This window comes from Polypterus senegalus, chromosome 16 (assembly GCF_016835505.1).
Source record: "Polypterus senegalus isolate Bchr_013 chromosome 16, ASM1683550v1, whole genome shotgun sequence".
NCBI classification, from domain to species: domain Eukaryota; kingdom Metazoa; phylum Chordata; class Cladistia; order Polypteriformes; family Polypteridae; genus Polypterus; species Polypterus senegalus.
The window spans coordinates 32,494,109-32,521,747 of NC_053169.1; the positions used below are offsets into that span (position 1 = coordinate 32,494,109).

Consider the following 27,639-nt stretch of genomic DNA (forward strand, 5'->3'; position numbering starts at 1 on the left):
GTATACTGTATATGTTTATTTTTATTATACATTGGACTACAAAATGTAAATGTTACTTGGTGTTCGTTATATTACATTTCCTTCACGTACAGACGCTGTTTAAATGAAGATCAGGTCTCGATTTCAGGCTATGCGTCCCAGGGCTTACCAGGCGTCCCGTTTTTTATGCACCGTTTCAAGCTTCGCGTACCATCCAGAATTAAACAAAATGTCTTGCTTTTAGACCGCAGTTTTACAAGGCGACTGATACTCTCCCCTCCGTGTCTTCAATTTCATTTGCATCCAGCACACTCGCAGTGGATTAATGAATTGTGTTCCGTTTTGAAACCATGTAAGTCTAGTCAGCCTATACACAAGTGTGCCGGTTTGGGACATTCAAAATCTTGTCACCCTAATACATATGTCAAAAGGGGACATACTTAACCTTTACACATGAGGAAGTGAAACAGACGTCACCTGAACTGAGGAAGATCCATCACCCTATATCGCAATGCAAGAACATCTTGTGTTTTAAGCAAGTCGGTCTTTTGTGTAGCTTCCCTTGGAACACGAGCTGCAGTCATTTCCTTTGGTACCCTGCTGTATAAACTAGAAGTTCTGCAGTACGTTCTTCTTGCTGGCTGTGCCATAACACACCTTGTGTCTTCAGCTGCTTTGTGTTCTTTTTCCATTCCACATGAGCCCGCACAGCTTCAGCTATTGTTGAGGTTGCGGCTTTGACCAAAACAGGTGTGCTCAGACCCTTGGGTGGGTAGTGCCACAAGGAATACAATAATTGAGGATGTATGTTTTAGTTTAGGGTATGTTGCCTACCCGAAAAACAGACAGAATCGTTCTGAGCAACTTCAATAACTGATTGGTTTACTGTTTCAAATTTAGCTTAAGAGAGGAAACGTCAACTTATATATTTTGTATTCAATATTCCTCTTTAGCATGTCAGCAAAGAGATCCTCAGTAGTCAGTCTGAGCTACGTGAATGGCCACAGAGTTATGACTGAAAGTGCTCGCCTGAGGACACCTCTATCATGTCATACACACCACTGTGACAAAATATTTAACAAATACAAATGTCTCTTTGATGAAGTAAAAAAAATGAAAAATGCTCCAGCTTTACATCCTTTTATCCTTTCTCAAAATGTGCCTATCCAGAGCAGGACTGAGAAGAAGCTGGAGCCTCACAGCACACATTTAGTGCAAGGCAGGGAAAATCCCTCGACAGGACTCCAGACTATTGCAGGCTTAACACATACACATCAGGAGACAATTTATCTTTGCCAATACACCTCACCTGCATGTTTCTAAAAAATAGAAGATGCTGAACATTATGCCATATGTACAGTTTCTTACTTGTTTGTATTTATTTTACCACAAATGCAATAAGTAGGCAAATAAACAAAAAAAAAAAAAAAAATCTTGTATTTTCAATATTGTAAATAGTACTTGTCTTTTATGTTTATTCATTGCACTAAAATAATATTATATATATATATATACACACAGTATACTATATATATATATATATATATATATATATATATATATATATATATATATATATATATATATATATAAACTGCTCAAAAAATTAAAGGAACACTTTGAAAACACATCAGATCTCAATGAGAAAAAGAAATCCTCCTGGATATCTATACTGATATAGACTGGGTAATGTGTTAGGAACGAAAGGATGCCACATCGTTTGATAGAAATGAAAATGATCAACCTACAGAGCCCTGAATTCAAAGACGCCCCAAAAATCAGAGTGAAAAAATTATGTGGCAGGCTAGTCCATTTTGCCAAAATTTAATTGCAGCAACTCAAAATTGTATTCAGCACTTTGTATGGCCCCTGTGTTCTTGTATACATGCCTGACAACATCAGTGCATGCTTCTAATGAGATGACAGATGGTGTTGTGGGGGTCTCCTCCCAGATCTGGACCAGGGCATCACTGAGCTCCTGGACAGTCTGAGGTGCAACCTGGTGGCATTGGATGGACCAAAACATAATGTCCCAGAGGTGTTCTATTGGATTTAGGTCAGGAAAGTGTGGTGGCCAGTCAATGGTATCAATTCCTTCATCCTCCAGGAACTGCCTGCATACTCTCACCACATGAGGCCAGGAATTGTCGTGCACCAGGAGCCACTGTACCAGCATAGGGTCTGACAATGGGTCCAAGGATTTCATCCTGATACCTAATGGCAGCCAAGGTGCCTTTGTCAAGCCTGTAGCGGTCTGTGTGACCCTCCATGGATATGCCTCCCCAGACAATCATTAACCCACCACCAAACTGCTCATGCTGAATGATGTTACAGGCAGCATAATGTTCTCCATGGCTTCTCCAGACCCTTTCACTTCTGTCACGTGCTCAGGGTGAACCTGCTCTCATCTGTAAAAAGCACAGGGCACCAGTGGTGCCAATTCTGGTATTCTATGGCGAATGCCAATCGAGCTGCATGCTGCTGAGCAGTGAGCTCAGGGCCCATTAGAGGACATGGGGCCCTTGGGTCACCCTAATGAAGTCTTTCTGGTTGTTTGGTCAGAGACATTCACACCAGTGGCCTGCTGGAGGTCATTTTGTAGGGCTCTGGCAGTGCTCATCCTGTTCCTCCTTGCCCAAAGGAGCAGATACTGGTCCTGCTGATGGGTTATGGACCTTCTATGGCCCTCTCCAGCTCTCCTAGAGTAACTGCTTGTCTCCTAGAATCTCCTCCATGCCCTTGAGACTGTGCAGGAGACACAGCAAACCTTCTGGCAATGACACGTATTGATGTGCCATCCTGGAGAAGTTGGACTACCTGTGCAACCTCTGTAGGGTCCAGGTATCGCCTCATGCTACCAGTAGTGACACTGACTGTAGCCAAATGCAAAACTAGGGAAGAAACAGTCAGAAAAGATGAGGAGGGAAAAATGTCAGTGGCCTCCACCTGTTAAACCATTCCTGTTTTGGGGGTCATCTCATTGTTGCCCCTCTAGTGCATCTGTTGTTAATTTCATTAACAGCACAACAGCTGAAACTGATTAACAACCCCCTCTGCTACTTAACTGACCAGATTAATATCCCATAAGTTTCATTGACTTTATGCTATACTCTGATTAAAAAGTGTTCCTTTAATTCTTTTGAGCAGTATATATATACTGTGTGTATATATATATATATATATATATATATATATATATATATATATATATATATATATGTAAAGGGCCTGCCTGCTCTACAATGTCAAATCGATGGAGAAGATGTTGTTGACAAGCGGACCCTGCAATCGTGTGGGACTAACGCTAGGAGGAAGAAGAAGAAGGAGGTGCAGAAGATGGAGAAAGTGACTTGGCATTTTGGTAATAGTTAACCCTTAAAAGGATCATTGGTTTCTTCAGCAGCGTGTCCCACAACTGCCTTCATTGGTTGCTCCTCCATGATGGTCAGATCTTCTGTGACTCCACATGCCCTCAAATTGTTCGGTCCTTATGTCCACAAATGCACACCACTAGCCTCACCTCACTCAGCTTTCCCAGGGTTTCAGGGTCCATCTCACTCTCCCCCAGCTCCATCAGGCTACCCCAAGGCCAGGATCCACATCATGTCATGGACTTGGGGTTCCTCAGCACAACCAGTCCCAAAACTGATTCCAAATGCCCACTAGAGGGGGGAAATGCAAGTAATGAAAAAAGCAAACATAGAATCTTTATAAATAAAAACATTTATTATCTCAAAAATGTTCTGAAAACAGTGAAGCTCAGAAAAGCACAAATGGAAAAAGAAGTTGTTTGGAATAGGCAATCCCGAAGCAATGTCCTAATACACTAATCCAAAGAAGGTCAAAAGAACAGAGCAAAAGTTTGAAATCAAGAAAATTCACAAGAAGCGGAGAAAAAAAACAAATAAACACCAAGCTCCAGTGCAGTTAATGAACCACAAGGGACTGGAGGTTTTCATCAGCCATTATAGTGCTGTTTGTGATAGCATCTGTTGAAAAGAAAAATGCAATGCATATATGTCTCTGTTATATGTCATTTGTTATGTGATTCGTAAAACCAGTGTTAATGTTCATGATGTGCAATCAGAATGACAGATGCAATGCATTTTATTATTGCAAATGTTTGCGCATTCAGTTGGAATGAAAGACACATAGTAAATGGACGGACACACAGAGGCACAGGCAGACAGACAAGATGGGTCAGCCCACAATAGGTATGACGTAGGCCATGTAACGTCCACAACATCAGTCACAAAATGCCCTCTTAGTCAGATAACCCTCTCAAACCTAATCTTAACCATAATGTAGCCAGGCATTTGATAGGCATTACGTGACTGACGTGGGCGTTATATGATGTTGGGACATTACATGACTGACTTCATAGGTATTGCAGGCTGCAATTGCACTTTGATGATACAGAAACTTATCCTAATATTATGGTAAATTATGTGATACAGTCTACATATAGATCAGTTTTTGCTACTAATACTCCATGATTGTGAACCTATAACCAGTCTCGCTAATGCAGCCGCCCTTTTAAAATGTTACAGACCACGTTATACTTTGTCAACAATGTGCTGTTCACTGATACTGCAAGCATCAAGCTAACCTTACCTGGACAGCACATATCTAAGAGTCTTCTTCCTTGATACGTTTGTCCGGTTGTCTTTGCGAGGTCGATGTACTTATTTATTGGGTATTCGTATATTTTATTCAACAGTAAAACAGAAACATTGAGTTTTATCTGAATAACTGTGAGTTAGTTCTATGGTCAATTCCTTCCGATGCAAAGTAAGTCCTCTAAAATAACGAAGTGCCGTACCTGATCTTTTTTTTTCGTATTGCTGTCAATCAGTAAGAAATGCGTCCTCATCTCCAAGGCGATCGGGGTTTCGCCTTATTATTGGTCAGGCTATCGCTAGAGGCGGGACTTTCGGCATATGGTTGTAAATTTGTGTTGCTCTGGAAAAGCGTCATTAGTTACAGAGGTTGTTTTCCGGTTGCTTTGACGAGGCATCCATCCATCGGGGGACGAAAGGATCATTTTACAGAGAGAGAAGGTAAAATGAAGAAAAACGATACAAGAGGAAAATTTAAGGAGGCTGCTGTTTTCGTTAATGTCGGCGTGATGACGCGACTAACGGGTTGTGAATATAATCGATACAGGCGTTGAGTCATAGGCAGAAACAAAATTAAAACATTTTTTTTTACCATTTTTACAATGGCCTCCTCGCATTTAGGCGGCTTGGCCACATGGATTATAGTAGCGTTTGCAGAAGAGGTGTGTAAATAACCAACTTTATTACTTCTACTTACTGTTATAAGTACAGAGAGGCTGTTGTCGAATGCGGTAGTTAATGCTGTCTGTTCAGTTGGTCGTCTTCTTGTTATTTATTCCTGCTGTCGTACATGTACTTAAGAGCTTAGTGCACTATACAACAATTACAAATATAGTATGATTAAAAGACTTTAGACTTAAATATAAAATGTCAAATATTAAATTAAACTTTGATATCAATATTATTAAATACATTTTGATACACACAGAATACAGAATATGTAAGAGTTTTGGGAGGTTTTGGAAATTATTTGAATAAGTATTTGCACAGTAGATGAAGTGGGGAAAAATATATTGGGACTAGAGTTGGTTGGTTGCTTGCTTATGGTAACAGCTATTGCTTTCCACAATCCATGTCTGTTAACTTGATGTTGTATAAAATAAAGATGATCTGTTCGGGTTGTTTGGTGTGGACAAAACGTTTAATAGTCGTTTACCCTGTAGTAAAGCACCGTTGTGCCACGCTACTTGGGCAGATCAAGTCACACCCAATACGCTTGGAAGGTAACTGGAGAGGAGTCTACTTAAACTGTCACATAGACTTCAGGGTACTGAACTCCAAAAGCTCCAACTAGAAAGCCATTAGTTAGGCTGATTTGTTACTTAATACACAACTGTAACTGTTTTAATATTGATGGATGGATGGAGAGAAAATAAATTATATTATTATATCTTGCAAGAATTCCATAAGTTATGACAGAATTGTAACAGTGAATTAGATCCACAATATAACACATTTGTAATTTGTATACTGTAATTTATTTAATTGATATTTAAGAACTCACTGAATCTCATATTCCTTATTTCAAATAAATGATATACCCTACTCATGTTTAACGGTAATTCAATGCGCATTCAAAACACAATGTGTGAGAAATACGTTTCTCTCTTTAGAAGCTGTCTGTTTTTCATCATTCTGTTACTTTTTTAACACTGTTAAACTATACTTTTTATGTTTTTGAATTGCAAAAAATGTGTTGGGTTAGTAAAATGGAAGGAGTCAACCTTAAATGCTTTGCTGTGTGTTTTGTGATTGACTTCACCAGTATTATTCTTTGTTAAATTTTTTTAAGGTTAAGTCAGACAGAATCAAGGATCAAAACACTAAAGGTGGGAGATCGGCAAAGGAACAAACAGGGCAGTTCAAATTAGCAAGCAAAGCGATAAAACCTTATAATATTTAGTAAAACTAGATTTCATTGCCTGAGCCTTTCCTTTATTTGCAACAAATACTGAAAATTTTTAGAGATACGGCTTGATTTTAAATACTGTGGCCACCATAATGTCATGAGGCGTAATGCAGCTATTTAAGAAAATAGTGATGCTTGTGACATCATCAGCTATCTACTCCATGCAATAAACAGACATAAATTCTGACATACATGGCAAAGGTCTAGCCCTCACTAGTAACGGCCGAACCCCTCCAAATGCCAGTGTGGATGGATGGCCTCCAAGTGCCGTGAGGCCTTATTTATTCAAAAGTAATTGTTACCCTAAAGAATAAGACAGGTCGCCAGGCTAAATTTATGGATAGATGTATGGATCCAGGACTTCCATTGCTTTGAAAGCAATTTAACCGATACCTAAGGGAAGTCAGCCTCAGGGTTGGATGCTGTTCCCTGCTAATGACATCTTGAGCCTGTAGTTGGGAAGTGAGTTGGGGCAAAGTCTCACCCTGCAGGTAACGTGGCCAAAGTTTGGGAAGTGAAGGACATCTTTTGGAAATGTTAAGGCAGAGCCAAGCACAAGACAAAAAAAACATGAAATGAAAACAGGTCAAAGATCAAAGCGAAAGTTGTAGCAGGAAGGGTAGAGATTAAAAATAACAAAGTCAAAATCATTAACCAAACTGGTAGATGAACAGGACACTCAAGAAAATTGAAAGTAGAAAATCTGAACAAAGTTGAATGACATGTTAAAAAAGATTACGAAATATGAGTTGCGCTAATGACATCCTTCATTGTGTTGTGGAAAAACACATCCCCGGCAACATGGACTAGCATCTTGATGACTGATTCACAAAACTGCTGTGCGCATCAAAAAACAAAATTGCAATGTGATATTTTAATGGTTTTATTTTAGTTATTGAACATTTGAGTTGACCACCTCAAAGCATGGGTGCAAAAATCTGTGAAACTGAGCCAAGTCAACAGATGCATGTTAATTTATTTGTTATAGCAAGGAAATTTAAAAATAATCGAATAATACTGACTAATCATGGTGCTGGAGAGTGCCAACATGTTTCATGGCTGTTAAATACCACATGCAAGAAAGAGTTCACTATACTCTGTACGTGTAACAGTAACAACCCAATAAAGCTATGAACCTTTAATCATCCCTTCTTTGTGTCATTTATGTAAGCACATTTATACTTTTGACAGGTTTTTGATTTTTGATGTTTTTTGCTCCAGGTTAGGGTGGCAAATGTAGATACCATCAATTACAATGGGAATCTATCTATCTATCTATCTATCTATCTATCTATCTATCTATCTATCTATCTATCTATCTATCTATCTATCTATCTATCTATCTATCATATTTCTGATGTGTTTATGTAGATATTCATTTTTACTCATCAAGCTATAGTGAGTTGTGGGAAGTTTGTTTAAGTTTTGGATTTTTATTTCTAATTTATTTTTCTTCTTTACACTTCAGATATTCTGTGGTATCCTGCCAACATAAAGATGACTGCAGGTTCAATTGTGGCACCACAAATCATACCTTTAAGAGTCCCCATCCCTGGGAGGGCAAAAAGTCAGATTGACAGCAATACACCAATTGAAATAAAATCAGGTAGGAGATATAAGACCTGCTCAAAAGTGAATCATGAGGGGCTGGCATGGGATAGGTTTGGGACATATCTGGGAGGGCTGCTGCGTCATAGCACTTGGACTCAGATTCCGTTCCCGGTTGTGATACAGTCAGTCTGTGTGAAGTTTGTGCATTCTTCCCATTTTCTTGTGGGTTTCCTCAAAAGGCTCTGGCCTCTCTTAGCTCCCACAGATGTGCTGCTGGGTTAATTGGACACTATAAATTGACCAAATGCAGAATATATGTATGCCAGCAATGGACTCTGTTTACTGTGTTACTGTTTTGAAAGAATGCGATTCAGAAAATTGATGGACAAAGTATATACAGTATATGATAATAAGGTAGGATTGCTTGTGTGATCAGTTTAAAAATTAATAAACAATATTTATACTTCAACAAACATTTTTCCAATTGTTTACCTTTAAATCAGGGGTGAGCAACATCAGTCCTGGAGGGCCGCAATAGTTGCAGGTTTTCATTCCAACCCAGTTGCTTAATTACCAACCAGTCCTTGTGAATAACAGATCTTATTTAATTTAATGGCTTGTTAATGTTTTAATAGTGCAATGCCAGGTCATTTTTATATTGTAGATTTTTTTCTTTCTAATTTTACTATACAAATGATCTGAAGCCTAAGACAGATGAGTAATTCTCAATTCGTCAATTTTTTCTCTTCAGTTTCCTTGTAAATATTTCATTAAATCAGAGAGTTCATAAAGAAGACACACAGGTGAAAATGTAAACAAGTTAGATGGAGAACTGTTGGTTCCTTTGTAATCTGCATCTTATTGCTAGAAAGTGGTAATCCAAAATAAGGAAAACAGCTACTTAAGACTAAAATAAGCAGTTAAGGGTGGGATATCTTAACATGTGAGACAACTAAAATGAAGCAGAAAAAATGTTGCTTGAGTGATAAGTGTTTCAACAGCAGTAAATGACTTACCATGAAGGAAAAACCTGCAGCTTCTGTGGCCCTATAGGACCGACATCACCACCCACCCCGCTTTAAAGGAATACACCAAGCAAAAATGATATTCTTTTGATATGCTACTTACCTCATGTCATTTGTAGCGGTACCCAAGAAAAAAATTTATCTCATGTTTTTATACAGAACAAAAATAATAAAGTTTCTGATACACAGATTCAATTTTGAATTTATAAATTTGCCCATCAATTTACACTCCATTCATCCTTCCATCTATTAACCAACCCGCTATATCCTAATACAGGGACACGGGGGTTTGCTGGAGCCAATCCCAGCCAACACAGGGCACAAGGCAGGAACAAATCCCGGGCAGGGTACCAGCCCACCGCAGACTATGACAGTCCTCTGCATAAAATGAAGTTTGTTTTTTCTGCCTTTAACCATGGTTATGTACTATACCTTAAATGAACCTACTACATCATCTCCATGAGGCACCCTGCCCTGACCAGAGGACCCCTGAGTAGTCTATTACTGTGCAGTGTCTTTTCCTCTTGTTGAAGACATAGTTTTAGTAATGAATGCTGTACTTCTTTTAAACTCTCTGTACAATTATGTCATGTTTCGATCCTAAAGAGGCCCATCATTTACTCTAAAGTAGCCTTTCATGCAGCCTCTATTCTGGATAACACTGATGTTTGTCTCTGCCTCACAGATACGCCAGATGTCACTATCTACTACACTTTGGATGGCACTAAACCCGAGGCAACAAAGAGACCAGGCTATGGAGAAAACAGCACTGTGAAATACCAGAACCCAATTACACTGCCTGATGGAAAAGTAGTAGTTAAGGCCTTGGCTGTCACCAGGTATCTGACTTCTTCACTTCTTGCCGTTTTGTAACTTGCTATTTGCTTCTTACCAACAAGAGTTCCAAAAAATATATTTTTTTATGAGGAAAGATATGTAATTTTTCTATAATACTTTTCCGATATTGAGAATGTTATGTGGCGGCCCCTTTCTACACATGTTCCGGGAGAGCAATCATGGACTGCTCAATACCTCCCCCGGGACGCTTGGTGGCAGCTTCCCTGGCTGACGATGGTGCCTCAGTTCTCCTCAGGCCTGTTGAGATCTGGGGTGACCGCCAGGGGGTGCTGCTTGGGTCCCTGAGCCGGCCTGGACAACTCTACAGCCCTGGGCTATAAAAAGGGCCGGCAACCACCACTCGGGGCCAGAATCGGGACGATGAGGATGAGGTTGCCTGGGAGGAGTGGTGGTGCCAGAGGAATAATTGTGTTGTGTATATTAAGTGCTTTTGGGACTGTCTTGTGGCTGGAGGGTTCACGGGGAAGACGTGCCCTCCAGCTGAAGAAAAATAAAAATGTGCTTGGATTTTACACGTACCTCTGTGTCAGTCTGTGCCAGGCCGGGCACTTTACAGCATCCATTTTAGAGTTAGTTAGTCCTGGTGGAAGCCCCTATGTTTGCAGCTGGTTTTTGTCTAGCCTAATTTGTCACCTTATGGTGGCCTGTTTGCAGTCAGTATAGTCTTGAGCTATCAGACATGCTTAGTTGAACTGTCAAGAATTTTTTGAATATGTGTTTGCTTCTACCATAACTTCAGTATCTTTATATTTTTCTTCTATATCTTCTACTGTATAGAAAAGAGTCTGAAAGTATTCAGACTCCTTCACTTTCTGCACACTTTATTGTGTTGTAGATTTCATTTTAAATCGATACATTTGCCATTTTTACCCCTCAATCTACACTTGATAACTCATGATACACCAAATACCAGTGTCACCTGTAACAGTGAAAAGACGACTGCAGGATGCTGACCATAATCCTCCTTTTTTAGTCAACTTCCATCCAATGTTTGTGTTCTTTGGCCCGTGTATGCTTTTCATTTTATTCTTCAGTTTCAGATGTGGCATCTTCTGCCTCTATAGCTAGAATTCCAGAGCTGTCTTTCCTCTGTTGCAGTTGACACTGGTATTTGGCGTGTATGTAAAGAAGAAGCCAGCTAAGGACCTTGTAAGGTGTTTGTGTCTCAAACTACAGACTCTGATGTTCTTGTTCTCTTATGCAGCTGCCCTTCTGGGTCTTCCCCTCTTTTTCTATACTGGTTAGGTCCAGTTTTCCCTCTTTGCACAAAACAGTAATGGCCACTTTCCTGGAAATCTGACACAAGGAACAACCCCCATTCTACAAAAATGACTGACGTGTTTCTTGAGAAATCTTTTTCATTTTGGCCATTTTTGAACCCAGGACTGAACTTTAGGAAATGCCATTGCTTTTAAACCCAAGTGAACAGAATAACAGGTTTCAGTGGTGTAAATGCAATTTCAGAGGTTCTTCTAAAAACCACTTAGCATTTAAAGTGAAAAATTAACAATAAGCTAAGGGAGTCGATCATTAGGACACTGAAGGAATGGCTTCTGAAATTGAGGTTTTGCAGCCATATGTGAATAATACATTAAAACATTTCAAGCAGTAACAGCCTTTAGCAACATTACTAACATCATGGCTATATTTTTAAATCACTTTAAGGTCCAGAAGTCCACATGACCATCATCATCAAGTTCTTCCATGAGAACCCTGAATACCACGAGGACTGATTGAGATCATTTATGTTAGCTAGAATGCCTAGAGGGAGCTGGGTGGTCTCGTGGCCTTGGAACCCCTGCAGATTTTGTTTTTTTCTCCAGTCCTCTGGAGTTTTTTTGTTTTTTTTTTCTGTCCTCCCTGGCCATTGGACCTTACTTTTACTCTGTTTTAATTAGAATTGCCTACTTTTATTTTTATATTTTGTCTTTTTTCTGTTTTCTCTTTTTTCACTTTAAGCTACATCATTTGTATGAAAATGTGCTATCCATCCATCCATTATCCAGTCCGCTAGATCCTAACTACTGGATCACAAAGACATGCAGGTTACGTGCATTGGCGATCCTAAATTGTCCCTAGTGTGTGCTTGGTGTGTGGGTGTGTGTGCCCTGAGGTGGGCTGGCATGCTGCCTGGGGTTTGTTTCTGCCTTGTGCCCTGTGCTGGCTGGGATTGGCTTCAGCAGACCCCAGTGACCCTGTGTTAGGATATAGCGGGTTAGATAATGGATGGATGTTATTTAATATGTGTTTTCAGTAAAAATGCCTGCTGTAAAGTTGAAAAGTCAGCCTTCAACACTTGAGTGTAAATATCAAGAATCGCAAAAAGGCAACTATTTAAATTAATAGTTTTCATCAAGGTTAAATTGACTAAGTGGTTGGAATAAAGGGGGTGTGCTGGGGCATCAGGTGGTGTTGCCCCCTACACATGATCTGTTCCCCTCTTTAATTCCCCATTAAGGCCACTATCTCCTGGTGTTAATCTAGTTTTCCCCCTGCACCTTGAAGATCTGCCATTGACTGGATTAGCAACTCTAATCGAGCCCGGTGTGAGTGAGAGAGATTGGGTGTGTGAGAGGGTGTGCGCTGTGATGCACTGAGGTTACGTTCACACTTTTACATTTTCAGTTAAAAATGGCGTTTTTAAACCATAACAATCATTTTTACAGCATTTAAGAAAGTATCTCTGTCCACACTAAATCAACCAAGAACGCTGATGTAGATGTTCACCTACTCTGTGCATGTATGTATCGGCGGAAAAATCCTTGAAGTGTTGGTAATCCCACTGACCACAGGATTCATCACTAAACAGAGAAATGATTTGCCTATTCAACATATTCAGCATTTAAACTGTACAAAATGCAATTTATTTGCATACAGGTAAGCAACATAAACAAGCACCATTGAAAGCAACTGTGTCCACTATGTTGGACTATGGTTTTCTTACATGAAGAGTGACCAGTCAAAGAAAGAGACATTGTAATGAGCAAAATCTACTCAGAAAAGGGCCACGTAAGAAACACAAGCAAATAAGACCACAATTAAATTCTGCATTTTCCAAATTTTACGTTTTTCTCATCTATACTGCAGTGCTGAAGTCATGTTTTCAGAAGTATGAAGCTCTGAAGTCTTAATTTTTGGGAGTTAAAAACGCCACGGTAGTGCAGACTAAAGGTAAACACAGGGTCTAGTATCTGCATTTAATAAACAAAAATGTCGAAGTAGGGATGTAGCCTGAGACTCATTCCATGTTAAATTTTGCCTTATTACCTGAATTTTGCCAGGAGAGTCTTTCAGGTAATCGTGGTGCTGGAACTGCCAGCTAACAATGTCGTCCTGTATTTCTAACAAGCTTTTCCAACTTATAAGCAGATCTACAGTTGGCATTTTCTTTCTCCTTCATTCTTATGATGTTAAGTCTTATGTGGTTTTAGTGACGGCAGGGAAAGTGCAGTTGTCACCAAGTGCTTTCTTGTGGAGTATGTGGAACCTGAACCCCTTTCTCTAGAAGATGATGAAGAAAACTTCCTCAAGGATTATGCAAAACAGATTCAGGCAAGTAAAGCAGTTCTAGTATGGATTTTGAAACAGTCACACATATCTATCATAGGGTTTGTTTTGATCGCCATTTCAGTATTTCTATGCTAATAAGCAGATAGATATACCCATAGCAGATATACCCGTAGTGACATTGCAGTGGTCAGGAAGGCCAGTACCAGGTGGAAAAGAAACAGACGATGAGGAAATTATAATGCAGGAATTTGATATAATCCGTATATGTTTAAATGGGAATCCATGGCCTGGGCAAGATGGCTCCACAGCTGTCAAAGGGATATATTACTCCAAAGGGGAGATCCACAGACAAGCTTACATTGCTGGGCCTCCATTAGAGTAGGCTTTGTCCTTCAGATATTAAATTCTTGAAAGTAATGATTTTAGAAGCATAAGGTTCATGGAAAGGCCAGGAATACAAAGGGTGTCTGTTTCTTTAAATGTTCACTGGAGCTTTGGGACACAGTAAGATCAGGACCTGCCATTGGGAGCCTTGGCAGAAAAGCACTGGACCTTCTGGAAGTGTTCCTGTTCCTGGACATGGTTCTGGGGAATTGTTTCAAATTATCTGGACTTCTTTTTGATACTTGGATTTTTTGGTGTGTCTTTAGGAAGGTGTTCACTTTAAAATTTGTGTTTGTTTGCTTGTGCAGGACTACCAAGAAAACCTTGATGCCAGTGGACGGCAGAGAAAGATGAACAGGGGAATAGAAATGGCTTGGAATGAGACAGCGCGGAAATATCAAGGCACGTGAGTTCCATTTGTAAGACTCAACATGGGAATGCTATCTATCTATCTATCTATCTATCTATCTATCTATCTATCTATCTATCTATCTATCTATCTGTCTGTCTGTCTGTCTGTCTGTCTGTCTGTCTGTCTGTCTGTCTGTCTGTCTGTCTGTCTGTCTGTCTGTCTGTCTGTCAAGTAAAAATGGATGGCATAAGGATTAGTGTTGCTACTAACAAACCTAGGGGTAATTTCTGGACCTATTCCCCTCTAGGCATTTCTTTGAAGACTGATGTCACACTACATGTTTCCAGCGCTTTCAGTTGTAGCCTCCATTTACATAATCTCAGCAGGTTATGGACTTCATGGCGCATGCCCTTGTCCCCCAGTCATAGAGTGTTACATCCCCAGTGACTCAGTCATGTTATATACAATAATTACTAGTAGTGACCCACTATTAGTAAGTCTCTGATCTCATTGTCTCATTTTCCTATCTGTTTTTTCTAGTTTGGGTTGCAGTGGTAGCAGGCCAAATAGGTTAGCCCAGACTTCTCTGCTCCCAGCTAAGGATTTCAGCTCTTCCTGGAGAATTCCCTGGTGTTCTTCAGCCAGCCAAGAGATGTGATCCCTCCAGCATGTTCTGGGTCTGCCGTAGGGTCTCCACCCAGTGAGATATGGCTGGAGCAGCTCTAGGGGAGCCATCTGGGGGATATATCCCTGCGACATGCCCAAATCACGTCAACTGGTTCTTCTACATCCAGGGAAGCAGAGACTCTACTCTGAGATTCTCTCAAATTGTTGAGCTTCTCACTCTGTCACCGAGTGTCAGCCAAGCCACCTTGTGAAAAAACCTCATTTCTGCTGCTTGTACTCACAGTCTAATCCTTTTGGTCATTACCTACAGTGCATGACCACAGGTGAAGACAAGAATCTAGATCGACTGGTAACTTGAGAGCTTTGCCTTTAGATTCAGGTCTATCTTCACCACCATAGACTGGTAGAGCACCCACAAAACAGCTGCTGCCACTTCAATCTACTTCTCAATCTCATGTTCCCGTTTTCCATTACTCATGAACAAGATCCAGAGAAACTTGAACTCCTCCACTTAAGGCAGTCGTTAACCCTTGCCTTTAGAGAGCAATACCCTCTTGTCAGAGATAGAACCATGACCTCAGACTTGGAGGTGCTGATCCAAATCCCAGCTGTTTTACACTTGGCAGTGAATCGCTCAAGTGTGAGCCTAAGGTCATAGTCAGATAAGGACAACATTACCTACATAAAGAGGGTGTCCAGTTGAGGTGTGGTTTGGGTTAGCATTGTCACTTTATGCAGATGACGTTGTCCTTTGTGCTGCTCTGACTGTGACCTTTGCCACACACTCAAGCTATTTTCTGCTGAGTGTGTAGCTGCCAGGGTGAAGATCAACACCTTCAAGTCTAAGGTCATGGTTCTAATAGTAAGTGTGTACTAAAAATAATTTTTATTTGGAGCACTGACAGGTTAGATGACATCTTTGGGGTCACACATTGTGTATCATATATCTTACCCATTTCTTTTATGGGTCCCACACGTTTCTTGCATTAATTATGTTTATTCTCATTTCAGTCGCCTGGTATCTGTGATGACAGGACCATAGATAGATAGATAGATAGATATGAAAGGTACTATATGATAGATAGATAGATACATAGATAGATACATAGATAGATACATAGATAGATACTTTATTAATCCCCAAGGGGAAATTCACATAATCCAATAGCAGTATACTGATAACAAAAAAAAATATTAAATTGAAGAGTAATAAAAATGCATGTAAAAGCAGACAATAACTTTGAGTTATGTTAGCATTTACTCCCCCAGGTGGAATTGAAGAGTCGCAAAGTGTGGGGGAGGAACGATCTCCTCAGTCTGTCAGTGGAGCAGGACAGTAACAAAAGTCTGTCACTGAAGCTACTCCTCTGTCTGGAGATGATCCTGTTCAGTGGATGCAGTGGATTCTTCATGATTGACAGGAGTTTGCTTAGTGCCCGTCGATCTGCCACAGATGTTAAACTGTCCAACTTTACTCCTACAATAGAGCCTGCCTTCTTAACAAGTTTGTCCAGGCGTGAGGCGTCCTTCATCTTTATGTGTGAGGAAAACTGAACCTCATGCAGTGCTTAGTGTCTTGCTCATCAACTTTGGCTCTTCTTTTTTGGTTTTTGGTTTGGACGTCTTAGTTCAAATGTGGCTTTCCTGACTAAGCTGCTACCTGGTGTTCTGTTAAAGTTGTTTGTGTCCACTGATTTGGCTTGCTCTATCTCTAACCATTGGATCCACCTACAGTGATTGTGAAAATCATCAAGTAATACTCAGATTGTGCTGTCAGTTGCTCTAAGTCCCTAACATCTCACCTTTATGAGCGACCTTATTCTCTTACACCACTTTCAGTGAGAAATAATTAGGAGGTGAAGGGCACTTGTGGGTGGGACAGTCTGACACTGAATCAGTGGTGGGGACTAAACCCTCGCAACCATGTGGTTTACAGTAAATTAATCTCTAGCCACAAGGCCATATTACATGAAAAGATTTAATTTAAACTGACAAGCTCTTGAATGCCTTAGTAAAGCATTTTTGCATTTTTATTCTTTTACTCCTCATGGAATGCTCAGTGAAGTTAAGACATCCATATTCTTGCAAATAACTGAAGGAAAATGCTAAGATGCTCTTGTAGGTCAGTGTGCTTGTTTGGCTTCTGTCTTAGTCCTTTTTTTATGTCTTCACAGCTTTGAAGGTGACTGCAAGTAGCACCCCCAAGACCCCCAAGGGCCCCCGTTTCCTTAACAGTCGGCTTGGTACACCTTCTCAAAGCCAAGACATAACGTCAGTCCTTCACACACAGAGGTCACAGGTCAGTTTATCCATGTCATTTGTGTGCATTCATGTGAACCTGCTGATCTTTAGGATGATATGCATTAAGGGTGTTTGACCCCTTTGCTTTTGTAGTGCTTTGTCTTAAATTTCACTTTTTAATGTATTATTCGTCCATAACTTGAATGAGAATCGATGATTTTTTCAGAAAAAAATCAGATGTGTGTTAGGCGGTCAAATGCTTTGGCAGTTGATTTCATAGCCTGGAACATTCAGCCAGGGGTGCCACAGAAAATCCATCATGGATCAGCATATGGATGGGTGTGTGTGGAACTCACAACAAACACATACTGTATGTAAAATTACTCAGAAACAGGTTTGACTAGTTTGGGACTGTGAAAAACACACTAATGATCACACATCTCACTGAACACAGTAATGGTGATGGACCAAGGGGACTAGGACCTTTAAACTGTCATCTCTTTGACCCATGACCTGGACACCATTATGGAAAAACTTGCACAGCTAGTCAGTTTGTTTTACCATTTCAACATAAATAAGTGCCTGTAGCTCAGATACTTGTATTGTCTGATTGTTACTCATTCTTTCAAGGTCACTTGGAATGTTATAATAGCGTCTTTAAAACCCCATTAAACAGTCGTCACTGACAAGCAAAAGCAAAGAAAATGGTCACACATACAAAAATCAAAAAACAAAGAAGAGCTTGCTGTGCTCTTATAGCTGATGTTACCTCTAGGCAGCAGGCTAAATGTTCCCTTTATTTTTCAGACTGCAACTTCTGGAGATGCTTCTCGGAAACTGTTAACAAGCACGCAGATTCTGAGAATCCAGAGAGAAACCGATTTCCTCAGGTGAGGCGAGGAGTCAGTCATGAGTCTGTAGGACACTGAAGTCAGGCTCATTTGTTTAATGTTATTTTATGTAAAAAACAAAACTATTTATCTATGTAAAAAAAAAAAAAAAGTGTGAAGCAGAATCAAAACTGAACACCAGCACACATATTTCACTTCTGTTGTGTAAGATGTGTTTATTAGAACACTGGCATGGCTTGTGTTGATAACTCCAAACTGTTTTAATGTCATGGGTATTTTGGAGATCTAATAGTTTGTGTATGCCTTACAAAGTTAAAGTCAAAACTGGCAAAGAAATGTGCCAAAAGCCTCATCAGGTAACCATAATACTAAAAATGTATCAGAAGTCTGAATTACTTCAAAAGTATTTGTGTAAAATAAGAAAGCATCATTTCCTATCAGTTCAAGTCTCATATTTGTTCACAGTTGTGACATTTATCATTGGTCCTTCAGATAAGAAATCAGCCCACTGCTAGAGCACCGCAAGCTGGGTTTGTCATTTCCACAATATACCTACATAGGGGGTCTTTAATTTTTATTATCACTTCTCAATGATGACACTTAACAGCTGACAGAGGCAGACATAGCAGAAAATTTCATGTACTGACTTGTGGCACAGGTGGCATGCTATTACAGTGCCATGTTTAAAGACACCTTTAAAGTCAGGCCTTGCCTGACTACATCCATTAACAATCTCCTGGTTAACTTTTAATTTCTCATAATTATCCTTGGACACGTTTTAGATGCTGCAGTGTAATGCCGACTGGAGAGTTGGTACCTGCCAGGGTAGTCAAAGTATCTCTGATTTTGGATTAAGCAGCTTCAGAATATAGATAAATGGACAGAAGTAAAAAATTGTAATGCTTTGAGACATAATGCCATATTACCTGACTGTTCTGTATTTTAGTATCAACCTGTTTATTTGTTTCTTTCAGGTGTGCACATTGCCTGGCTCCTCGTCCCACAGACCCCTTTGCCCGTTTCTGCCAAGAATGTGGTTCGCCGATGCCACCTGTTCCAGGGCAGAGACTGCCACCTCCTGAAGGAGCCCAGGTTGTCATTACTATGAAGTGAATTTTACTTAAAGTAGGAGGGGTCTTTCCTTGCTGTTTACTTGGACAGCCATGTTGGGTTTCAAATCACATTCAAAAATCCCACTTCTGACTCACCACACTACCCCATGCAAGACACTTTATATGTTTAGTGAATGAGTGTTTGTTACAATAGAAGAACAAAACTCATCTTATTCAGTGTAATGCCATATACGCAAAGACCGCGGACCAGCTCAGAAAAGAAAAAAAGGGAAAATCTTTACTGCTTTAAAAAAAGTAAAGATTCCAACGACCACGAAAAGGCTCCTATACATCAGGTGCAGGTATGAGTGGGCCAGGAGCTGGACTGGCACCTCATCCAGGATTGCTTCCTGTCTCGCACCCAGTGCTGCCTTGATAGGCGTTTTCCACCTGCCCAGTTCCCCCTCCCACACACACACTCTCCCACCAACCACATTGGTCAATTGGATTAAGCATGGCAGAATAAAGTAGATAATGTATCATCAAACTTCTAAAAATGATCAAAGGTATCCCACATTGTCTGTGTGAGGTCCTGTTTTGCTTCCTGTTTATTGTATATAAATAGGTGGAGTGGTGGCTCTGAGGGTTGGGATCTGCACTGGCAATCGGAAGGTTGTTGGTTCGAATCCTGTAAATGCCAAAAAGGACTCTGCTCTGTTGGGCCCTTGAGCAAGACCCTTAACCTGCAATTGCTGAGCGCTTTGAGTAGTGAGAAAAGCGCTATATAAATGCAAAGAAGTATTATTAAATTACTCATTATTAAATGATAATGGCTTTAAAGTTAAATATCTTGGAACTTCTGCATTAATTTATTCTTTGTAACTCAAACTGATGGCAATACTAGGCAATTTGTTTGTTGTCTTATGTTTTGTTGAAAGAAGATGATGATGGCTCAAATATGTGGATGTACACTACAGACATTCTGCCTCTCCTGTACTTCAACCTTTTAATGGTGTTTATCTGTTAGTCCTTTGGTTTATAATTGATAAATATGCTATTCATCTTTCTGATTTACATAAAAGTTGTGTTTCCTCTTAGTGTTAGAATGGAAAGACATACACTAGATTCATGAAGATCCAAATCCTTTCATTGTCAGCACACGTTATTGTGTTGTCGATTTAATTTTTAAATGGGTACATTTGGCATTTTTCCTGTCAATCTACACTCAATAATTCATAATGACAAAGTGAAAACATGTTTTCAGAAATGCTTTGTGGCTAGAGATTAATTTACTCTACACCACATGGTTGCGAGGGTTTAGTCCCCATCACTGATTCAGTGTCAGACAAATTTACTGTGGCACTCCATATAGTACTCACATTCATTCTCCATCCATCCATCCATCCATCCTCTTCCGCTTATCCGAGGTCGGGTCGCGGGGGCAGCAGTTTGAGCAGAGATGTCCAGACTTCCCTCTCCCCGGCCACTTCTTCTAGCTCTTCCAGGAGAATCCCAAGGCGTTCCCAGGCCAGCCGGGAGACATAGTCCCTCCAGCGTGTCCTGGGTCTTCCCCAGGGCCTCCTCCCGGTTGGACGTGCCCGGAACACCTCACCAGGGAGGCGTCCAGGAGGCATCCTGATCAGATGCCCGAGCCACCTCATTTGACTCCTCTCGATGCGGAGGAGCAGCGGCTCTACTCTGAGCCCCTCCCGGATGACTGAGCTTCTCACCCTATCTTTAAGGGAAAGCCCAGACACCCTGCGGAGGAAACTCATTTCAGCTGCTTGTATTCGCGATCACGTTCTTTCGGTCACTACCCATAGCTCATGACCATAGGTGAGGGTAGGAACGTAGATCGACCGGTAAATTGAGAGCTTTGTCTTGCGGCTCAGCTCCTTTTTCACCACGACAGACCGATTCAGAGCCCGCATCACTGCGGACGCCGCACCGATCCACCTGTCGATCTCACGCTCCATTCTTCCCTCACTTGTGAACAAGATCCCGAGATACTTGAACTCCTCCACTTGTAGCAGGATCTCACTCCCAACCCTGAGAGGGCATTCCACCCTTTTCCGGCTGAGGACCATGGTCTCGAATTTGGAGGTGCTGATTCCCATCCCAGCCGCTTCACACTCAGCTGCGAACCGATCCAGAGAGAGCTGAAGATCACGGCCTGATGAAGCAAACAGGACAACATCATCTGCAAAAAGCGGTGACCCAATCCTGAGTTCACCAAACCGGACCAGACATGTTCATCTTGTCTGTTTTAATTCTTCATGAGATGTGTCAAGAACTTGATTGGTGAACTGGACTGATTGGACATCATTTAGAAAGGCACACACCTGTGTATATTAGGACCAACAATTCACACTGCATGTCAGGACAAAAAACAAGCCATGAAGTCCAAGGAACTCTCTGTAGACTTCAGCAATCAAATTGTAGTGAGGCATAGACCAAGGCAAGAGGTGTAAAACCATTTCTAATGCTTTGAGGGTTCCCAGGAGAACAGTTGACTCTTTCTAGAGGTGACCGTCTGGCCAAACTGCATAACCAGGCAAGAATGGCCTTGATCAGGGAGGTGACGAAGAACTCAACAGGCACTCTTACAGATCTTCAAAAGTCCTCTGCTGAGATGGGAGAACCCGTCAGAAGGATGACCTTCTCAGCAGCAGTCCATCAATAAAGCATTTATTTAAGTGACTAATTTCCTCCCACTTAGTGTGTGACATATGATATTTAAAAGTCTCTGAGAGGATGAGGAAAAGTCATTAGTCTGATGAAACAAAAATGTAACTCTTCAAGCAGACCTCCAAACACTGTGTCTGGTGAAGACCAAGGAACCACTTATCATCTGCCAGTACAATCCCTGTGGTGAAGCGTAGTGGTGGTGGCATCATGCATGGCCTTAACCCAGGAGTCTCAGAACTGCTTAATCGAATTCAAGGCCGTTCTCATGTTCTTATTTTGTTGTCCAGATTGTCTGATTTCCTTCCCCATTCCACTGTTACACATTATATTAACTGGAAGTTCTAAACTGGCCCACAGTGAGCCTTTATGGGTGTGATCTATGATAGACAAGTGAACCATCTGCAATTGATCCCACCTGCTTTGTGTCTGATTTTGATGAAAAAAAAATCCATCACCCCACAACCCTATAATAGGAAAAGCATGATCAGAAAATGTATACATAAAATAGTGTTGACCAATTCTAAGATTTGCAGAATATTAAAAATCTATTTTCTATCATTATTGACAGCTGGGTCTGTGTATTGAATGCAAGACAATGGTGCCGGTGAATACACCTACTTGTATTGTTTGTGAAGCTCCCATCCCTCCTCAGCTGCAGCCACAAGCGAGCATCCGGCTGAAGGTAAGCTGCTGGTGTTTTGGTGTGTAGAAATGGGATGCTGTGTATGTTGGCCTGACATAACAACATGAAGGCGAAAGTTGCTGGTGCATCGCCTTACCTAACGGCAGTGACTTAAAGTACACGATATGGTGAAAAGTATCTGGACACCTGATTGTCAGACCTGTATGAGCTTTTTGGATATCTAGTTCCAAAACCATGGGTAGTAATATGGAGTTGTCCCTCTTTTGCTACTATAACAGTCTCCGCTCTTCTTTCTTTAAGATTTTGAAATGTGTTGGTGAGAATTTGTGTCCACTCAGCCAAAAGACCATTTGTGAGGTCAGTTACTGATGTTGGACGAGAAAACCTGGCTCACAATTGGGGTTCCATTTCATCCCAAAAGTGTTCAGCAGGGTGCACAGTGTACAGTTTTGCTGGAACAGAAAAGGGCATTCATTAAACTGTTACCACAAAATTGGAAACTCACAATTGTCTAAAATGTCTTTGTATGGTGTATCATTAACAGTACCCTTCACAGGAACCAAGGGTCTTAGCTCAAACCCAGATAGACAGCCCCAGTCCTTTATGTCCCTTTCACCAAATTTAACAGCAAACATTGTTCAGTGCAGAAGGCAGTGCTCTCGGCATCCGCCAAAACCAGATTGGTCCATCAGACTACAATACTGAAGCATGATTCATCACTCCAGAGAACATGTTTCCAAAGCTCCAGCATCCAGTGGCAGCGTGCTTTACACCACTGCAGCTGACTCTTAACAATGCTCATAATGATCTTAGGTTTGTGAGCTGCTGCTCGGCCATGGAAGCTCATTTCATGAAGCTCCCAACGCACATTTCTTTTTTTTTTTTTTAAATTTTATTAATTTTATTGTAATCATTCCATACAAATAGATCAATTTTTACAAAAAAATAGGATTGAAAAACAAGTCCCCCCCACCCCTGAGAGAGAGAGAGAGCATGGCCAATGGAGTAAAACTTAAGGCTTGTAAACATACCTAAATTGATTAGTTTAATAGGGCAATAGAGATGAATGGAGAAGAAAAAGAAATGCAGAGATAATTGCTTCCTCTGTGCTTTAAGAGCTTATTCTAAAATATTATTGATTAGATCCTGCCAGGTTTTGAAAAAAATCTGTACAGATCCTCTAACTGAGTATTTCATTTTTCCAATTTCAAATAGTATAAAACATCGTTTACCCACTGACTGAGGAGAGTTAGGATTCTTCCAGTTTAGCAAAATAAGTCTGCGTGCCAAAGAGTGTGGTGAATGCAATCACAGTTTGTTTGTCCTTCTCCACTTTAAACCCATCTGGAAGAACACCAAACACAGCTGTTAGTGGATTAGGAGGGATTGTGACACAAAGGCTGTCTGAAAGGCACTTAAAACTTTTGGTCCAAAATGATCTTAATTTGGTGCAGGCCCAAAACATGTGACCCAGTGAGGCTGGGACTTGATTGCAGCGTTTGCAGGTTGGATCTTTCCCTGGAAACATTTTGGACAGTTTTAGGCGAGACACATGTGCTCGATATATAATTTTGAGTTGAATAATCGTATGCTTGCACATATGGACCTCGGGTGAATTCTCTGCATTGCTATTTTCCACTCCTTTTCTGATATATTGATTAAGAGATCCCAGTGTCCTCTTGGATCTTTGAAAGGGAGGGACTGTAAAATAATTTTATATATTGCAGAGATGGTGTCTGAGTCGTTGAAATTGAGACATATTTTTTCCAGCATGGACGAGGGTGCAAGATGAGGAAAATCGGGCAAGCTCTGTTTAAAAAAGTTCCTAATTTGAAGATAGCGAAAGAAATGTAGACGCACATTTCTTGTACTGATGTTGCCTAAAGGGGCAGTTTGGAACTCTGTGTGAGCGATGCCACAGAGAATAGCTGATTTTTATATATAATGCGCTTCAGCACTGTGAGTTCATGAGGTCTTCCATTTCGTGGCTGAGCTGTTCTTGCTCTTCAACGCTTTCACTTCACAATAAAAGAGCTTACAATTCACTAGGGCAAATCTCACATATTGACTGTGCTAGGTGTAAAGTCATTGAGTACTTCAGTACTACCCTTCCTGCTGCCTATGTCTGTCAATGGAGAGTGCATTGCTATATGCTTGACTTTATGTACCTGTTAAAAATAATTGCCTGAACTTAATCATTTGGAAGGGTGTCCATGTACTTTTGTCCATACAGTGTATCTTTCCAGGCACCTCCTATAAAAAGACATTGTACCACACAGCCAATAATGTGAAGATTACTAACCCATGCCATCAGATTCCTCATTTGGAAGTGTAGCATACGCAGACACATACCCAAAGTGTATAATCTTTATGTATTTATTTATTTATTTTTTAATAATTCTGCCCTTACAAATACCAGAAGATTTATGAGTTTTGACAATCAACAAAAAGTGTTACTGCTCTTAGATTTAAACATTAAAAACTGGTGGGCATTTTCAGACAAGCTCCTTTTTGTAAAGACATTCTATAAAAACTGTCTTACCCTCCACTTTAGAACAGAAACATATCCCCCCTTAACCACTCCACCCCAGGTGAGAATTGTAATCGGGCACATTTGCTTGCAGTGATCTTTGATCCAGTGCCTCACATTCCTTCAGTTGTGTGGCTGCCATTTTCTGGACCCCACTTCTAATATCCATCTAAAGTAAACCCTTGTTTATCGCGGTTAATCCGTTCCAGACTCTACCGCGATAAATGCATTTCCGCAAAGTAGGATTCTTTATTTATAAATCAAATATGTTTGCAGTTAGGGCATAGAAAACCTGTTTACGACCTTCTAAATACATTTTTTAATATTATTAGAGCCCTCTAGACATGAAATAACACCCTTTAGTCAAAAGTATAAAATGTGGTCCATGACAAGACAGAGATGACAGTTCCGTCTCACAATTAAAAGAATGCAAACATATCTTCCTCTTCAAAGAAGTGCGCGTCAGGAGCAGAGAATGTCAGAGAGAGAGAAAAGCAAACAATCAAAAATCAATAGGGTTGTTCGGGCTTTTAAGTATGCGAAGCACCGCCGGACAATGCAGCTGCAAGGAAGGGAGCAACGTGAAGGTAGTCTTTCAGCATTTTTTAGAGGAGCGTCCATATCCTCTGTGCAAACAGCCCCTCTGCTCACACCCCCTCCGTCAGGTGCGGAGCACTGTGAGGGAAGCATATCATATATCATTGAGGAGTTTTATTTAATGCATAATACGTGCTCTGATTGGGTAACTTCTCAGCCATCCACCAGAAGCGTCCCTTGTATGAAATCAACTGGGCAAACCAACTGAGGAAGCATGTACCATAAATTAAAAGACCCATTGTCCACAGAAATCCGTGAACCAGCGAAAAATCCATGATCTATATTTAGATATGCTTACATTTAAAATCCGCCATGGAGTGAAGCCGCGAAAGTCGAAGCGTGATATAGCGAGGGATCACTGTATTGGACATTCTTAACTGTTGTAAAAGGCACTATATAGCGCCTGACCCGACACAGATTGGACACTGGAGGCACGTGTAAAATAAAAGGCTCTTCATTCTTCTTCAGCTGGAGGGCACGTCTTCCCCGTACTCCCCCCAGCCACAACACAGTCCCAAACACCAGTATAGCACAAGCACTCTTCTCTGGCACCACCACTCCTCCCTCGCAACCTTGTCCTCCTCCACCCGACTCTGGCCGATGAGTGGTGGCTGCTGGCTCCCTTTTATAGGTCACCTGGAAGTGCTCCAGGTGTTTGATCACCAAGATCCGGCGGCACTTCCAGGTGTGATGAAGCTGTTGCCCACACGGGCTCAGGAGTCCCACACACAGCACCCCCTGGCGGTACCTGCGGGACCTAACAGGGCTGCCCCCAACTTCAATTCCCAGGGAGCCCTGTGGGAAACTGAGGCACTACACCAGCCCAGGGGGGCGGCCATCTAGCGTCCAGGGGGAGGTATTGCACTGTCCAGGGCTGCTCCCCATGAATACAGTGTGCAGGGGCGTACTGGCTGGGCATGGACGCCAGGCGCCTGTCACACTGTACATTTAAAATCCGCATACAATTTTGAATTTTCTAGCATAATCACATACACTCAGTGACCACTTTATTAGGTCCACCTGCTTGTTAGCACAAATGGTCTACTCCTGTAAATCACCAATCTCGTGGCTGCAGCTCTGTCTCTATACAGTAGCATGCAGACACAGTCAGGAGATTGTGTAGTTTTACTAAATATCAGAATGACAATGATTTGTGTTCTAAGTGATTTGGCCCGCAATGTAATTGTGAATGCCACACATGGCTCCATTGCTCTCCTAAGGTCTTCATGCACTGTGGCACCTAGATTTTATGGGACATGGCGCTTTTAGCAAAAAAACATCAATGAGTGGCGATTTTGTTGGCAAAAACGTCTTGCTAATAAGAGACTGGAGGAGAATGGACAGACTTATCAAGCTACCAGAAAAGTCACAAATACTCAGATAACATCGGTGATGTGTAGAAAGTTATCTCTGAACATACAACTTGCTGGACATTGAATTGGAGGGGTCAGAGTTGCTGTAAAATGAACTTGTTTGGGTACATGCATGACAAACTATCACTCCATATAGGATTGATCCCTGCATTGTGTCCAGTGTTTCTGGGATAGGTTGCATTCTATTAAGTATTTGGAAAAAATAGTTCAAAATATGAATTGGTAATTAGTATCACATTAACTAAGGTATCCATTTATTTTTCAGGACAAGATCATATGTAGTTCTTGTGGAACAGGAAATCCTAATAACCTCCAATTTTGTGTCATCTGTGAGAAGAAGTTAGATGAATCACAATCACATGTAAGTGTTGGCCCACCAGGCTCTCTTTGGGCACCGATGTTTGTGTTATAAGGGGCATTGGTGAGGAACAATTTGGGGTTAGGATTTAAGAAATTCAACCAAAGAAACAGACTAGCAGCTGAAATACACTAGGGGAGTGTCTCACTTTGTAACAGTGCTGCCGGATGCCATCTTTAGACCATCCACTTTGTTTATGGCTTTTCTCTGAAAAGTACAGTGGATTCAGAAAGTATTCAGACCCTTTCACTTTTATCACATTTTGTTATGTTGCAGCCTTGTGCTAAAATCATTTCAGTTCATTTTTTCCCTCACCAAGCAACACTCAACACCCCAAAATGCAAACTACTGTACAGTACAAAACCATTACATCCACCTATTAAATGAACTCTCACCCTACTGCCCTCCTGAATAAAATGCAGGGCAGCCATTTATACCCCGTGTTGGAGAAAGCTTCGGGGTTAGTGGAATTCCTTGTACAGTTCTTGATTC

General features: G+C 40.9%; 1 protein-coding gene across 2 annotated transcripts in view; it reads left to right on the top strand.

The window, feature by feature from the left end:
* The first annotated feature begins 4,944 nt into the window (after positions 1-4,944).
* Positions 4,945-27,639, top strand: part of dzank1 (double zinc ribbon and ankyrin repeat domains 1) — a 60,580-nt gene continuing 37,885 nt past the window's right edge. The window contains exons 1-10 of one of the 2 annotated variants that reach the window (XM_039738784.1): positions 4,945-5,039; positions 7,976-8,113; positions 9,769-9,922; positions 13,373-13,493; positions 14,144-14,237; positions 16,989-17,113; positions 17,863-17,945; positions 18,881-18,998; positions 22,215-22,328; positions 27,055-27,150. In XM_039738784.1, the coding sequence (XP_039594718.1) occupies positions 8,005-8,113; positions 9,769-9,922; positions 13,373-13,493; positions 14,144-14,237; positions 16,989-17,113; positions 17,863-17,945; positions 18,881-18,998; positions 22,215-22,328; positions 27,055-27,150 (1,014 nt within the window). In that variant the 5' untranslated portion in view covers positions 4,945-5,039; positions 7,976-8,004. Of the gene's footprint in view, positions 5,040-5,166; positions 5,261-7,975; positions 8,114-9,768; positions 9,923-13,372; positions 13,494-14,143; positions 14,238-16,988; positions 17,114-17,862; positions 17,946-18,880; positions 18,999-22,214; positions 22,329-27,054; positions 27,151-27,639 lie in introns of those variants that run through there. The other variant, XM_039738783.1, reaches the window with a different exon arrangement.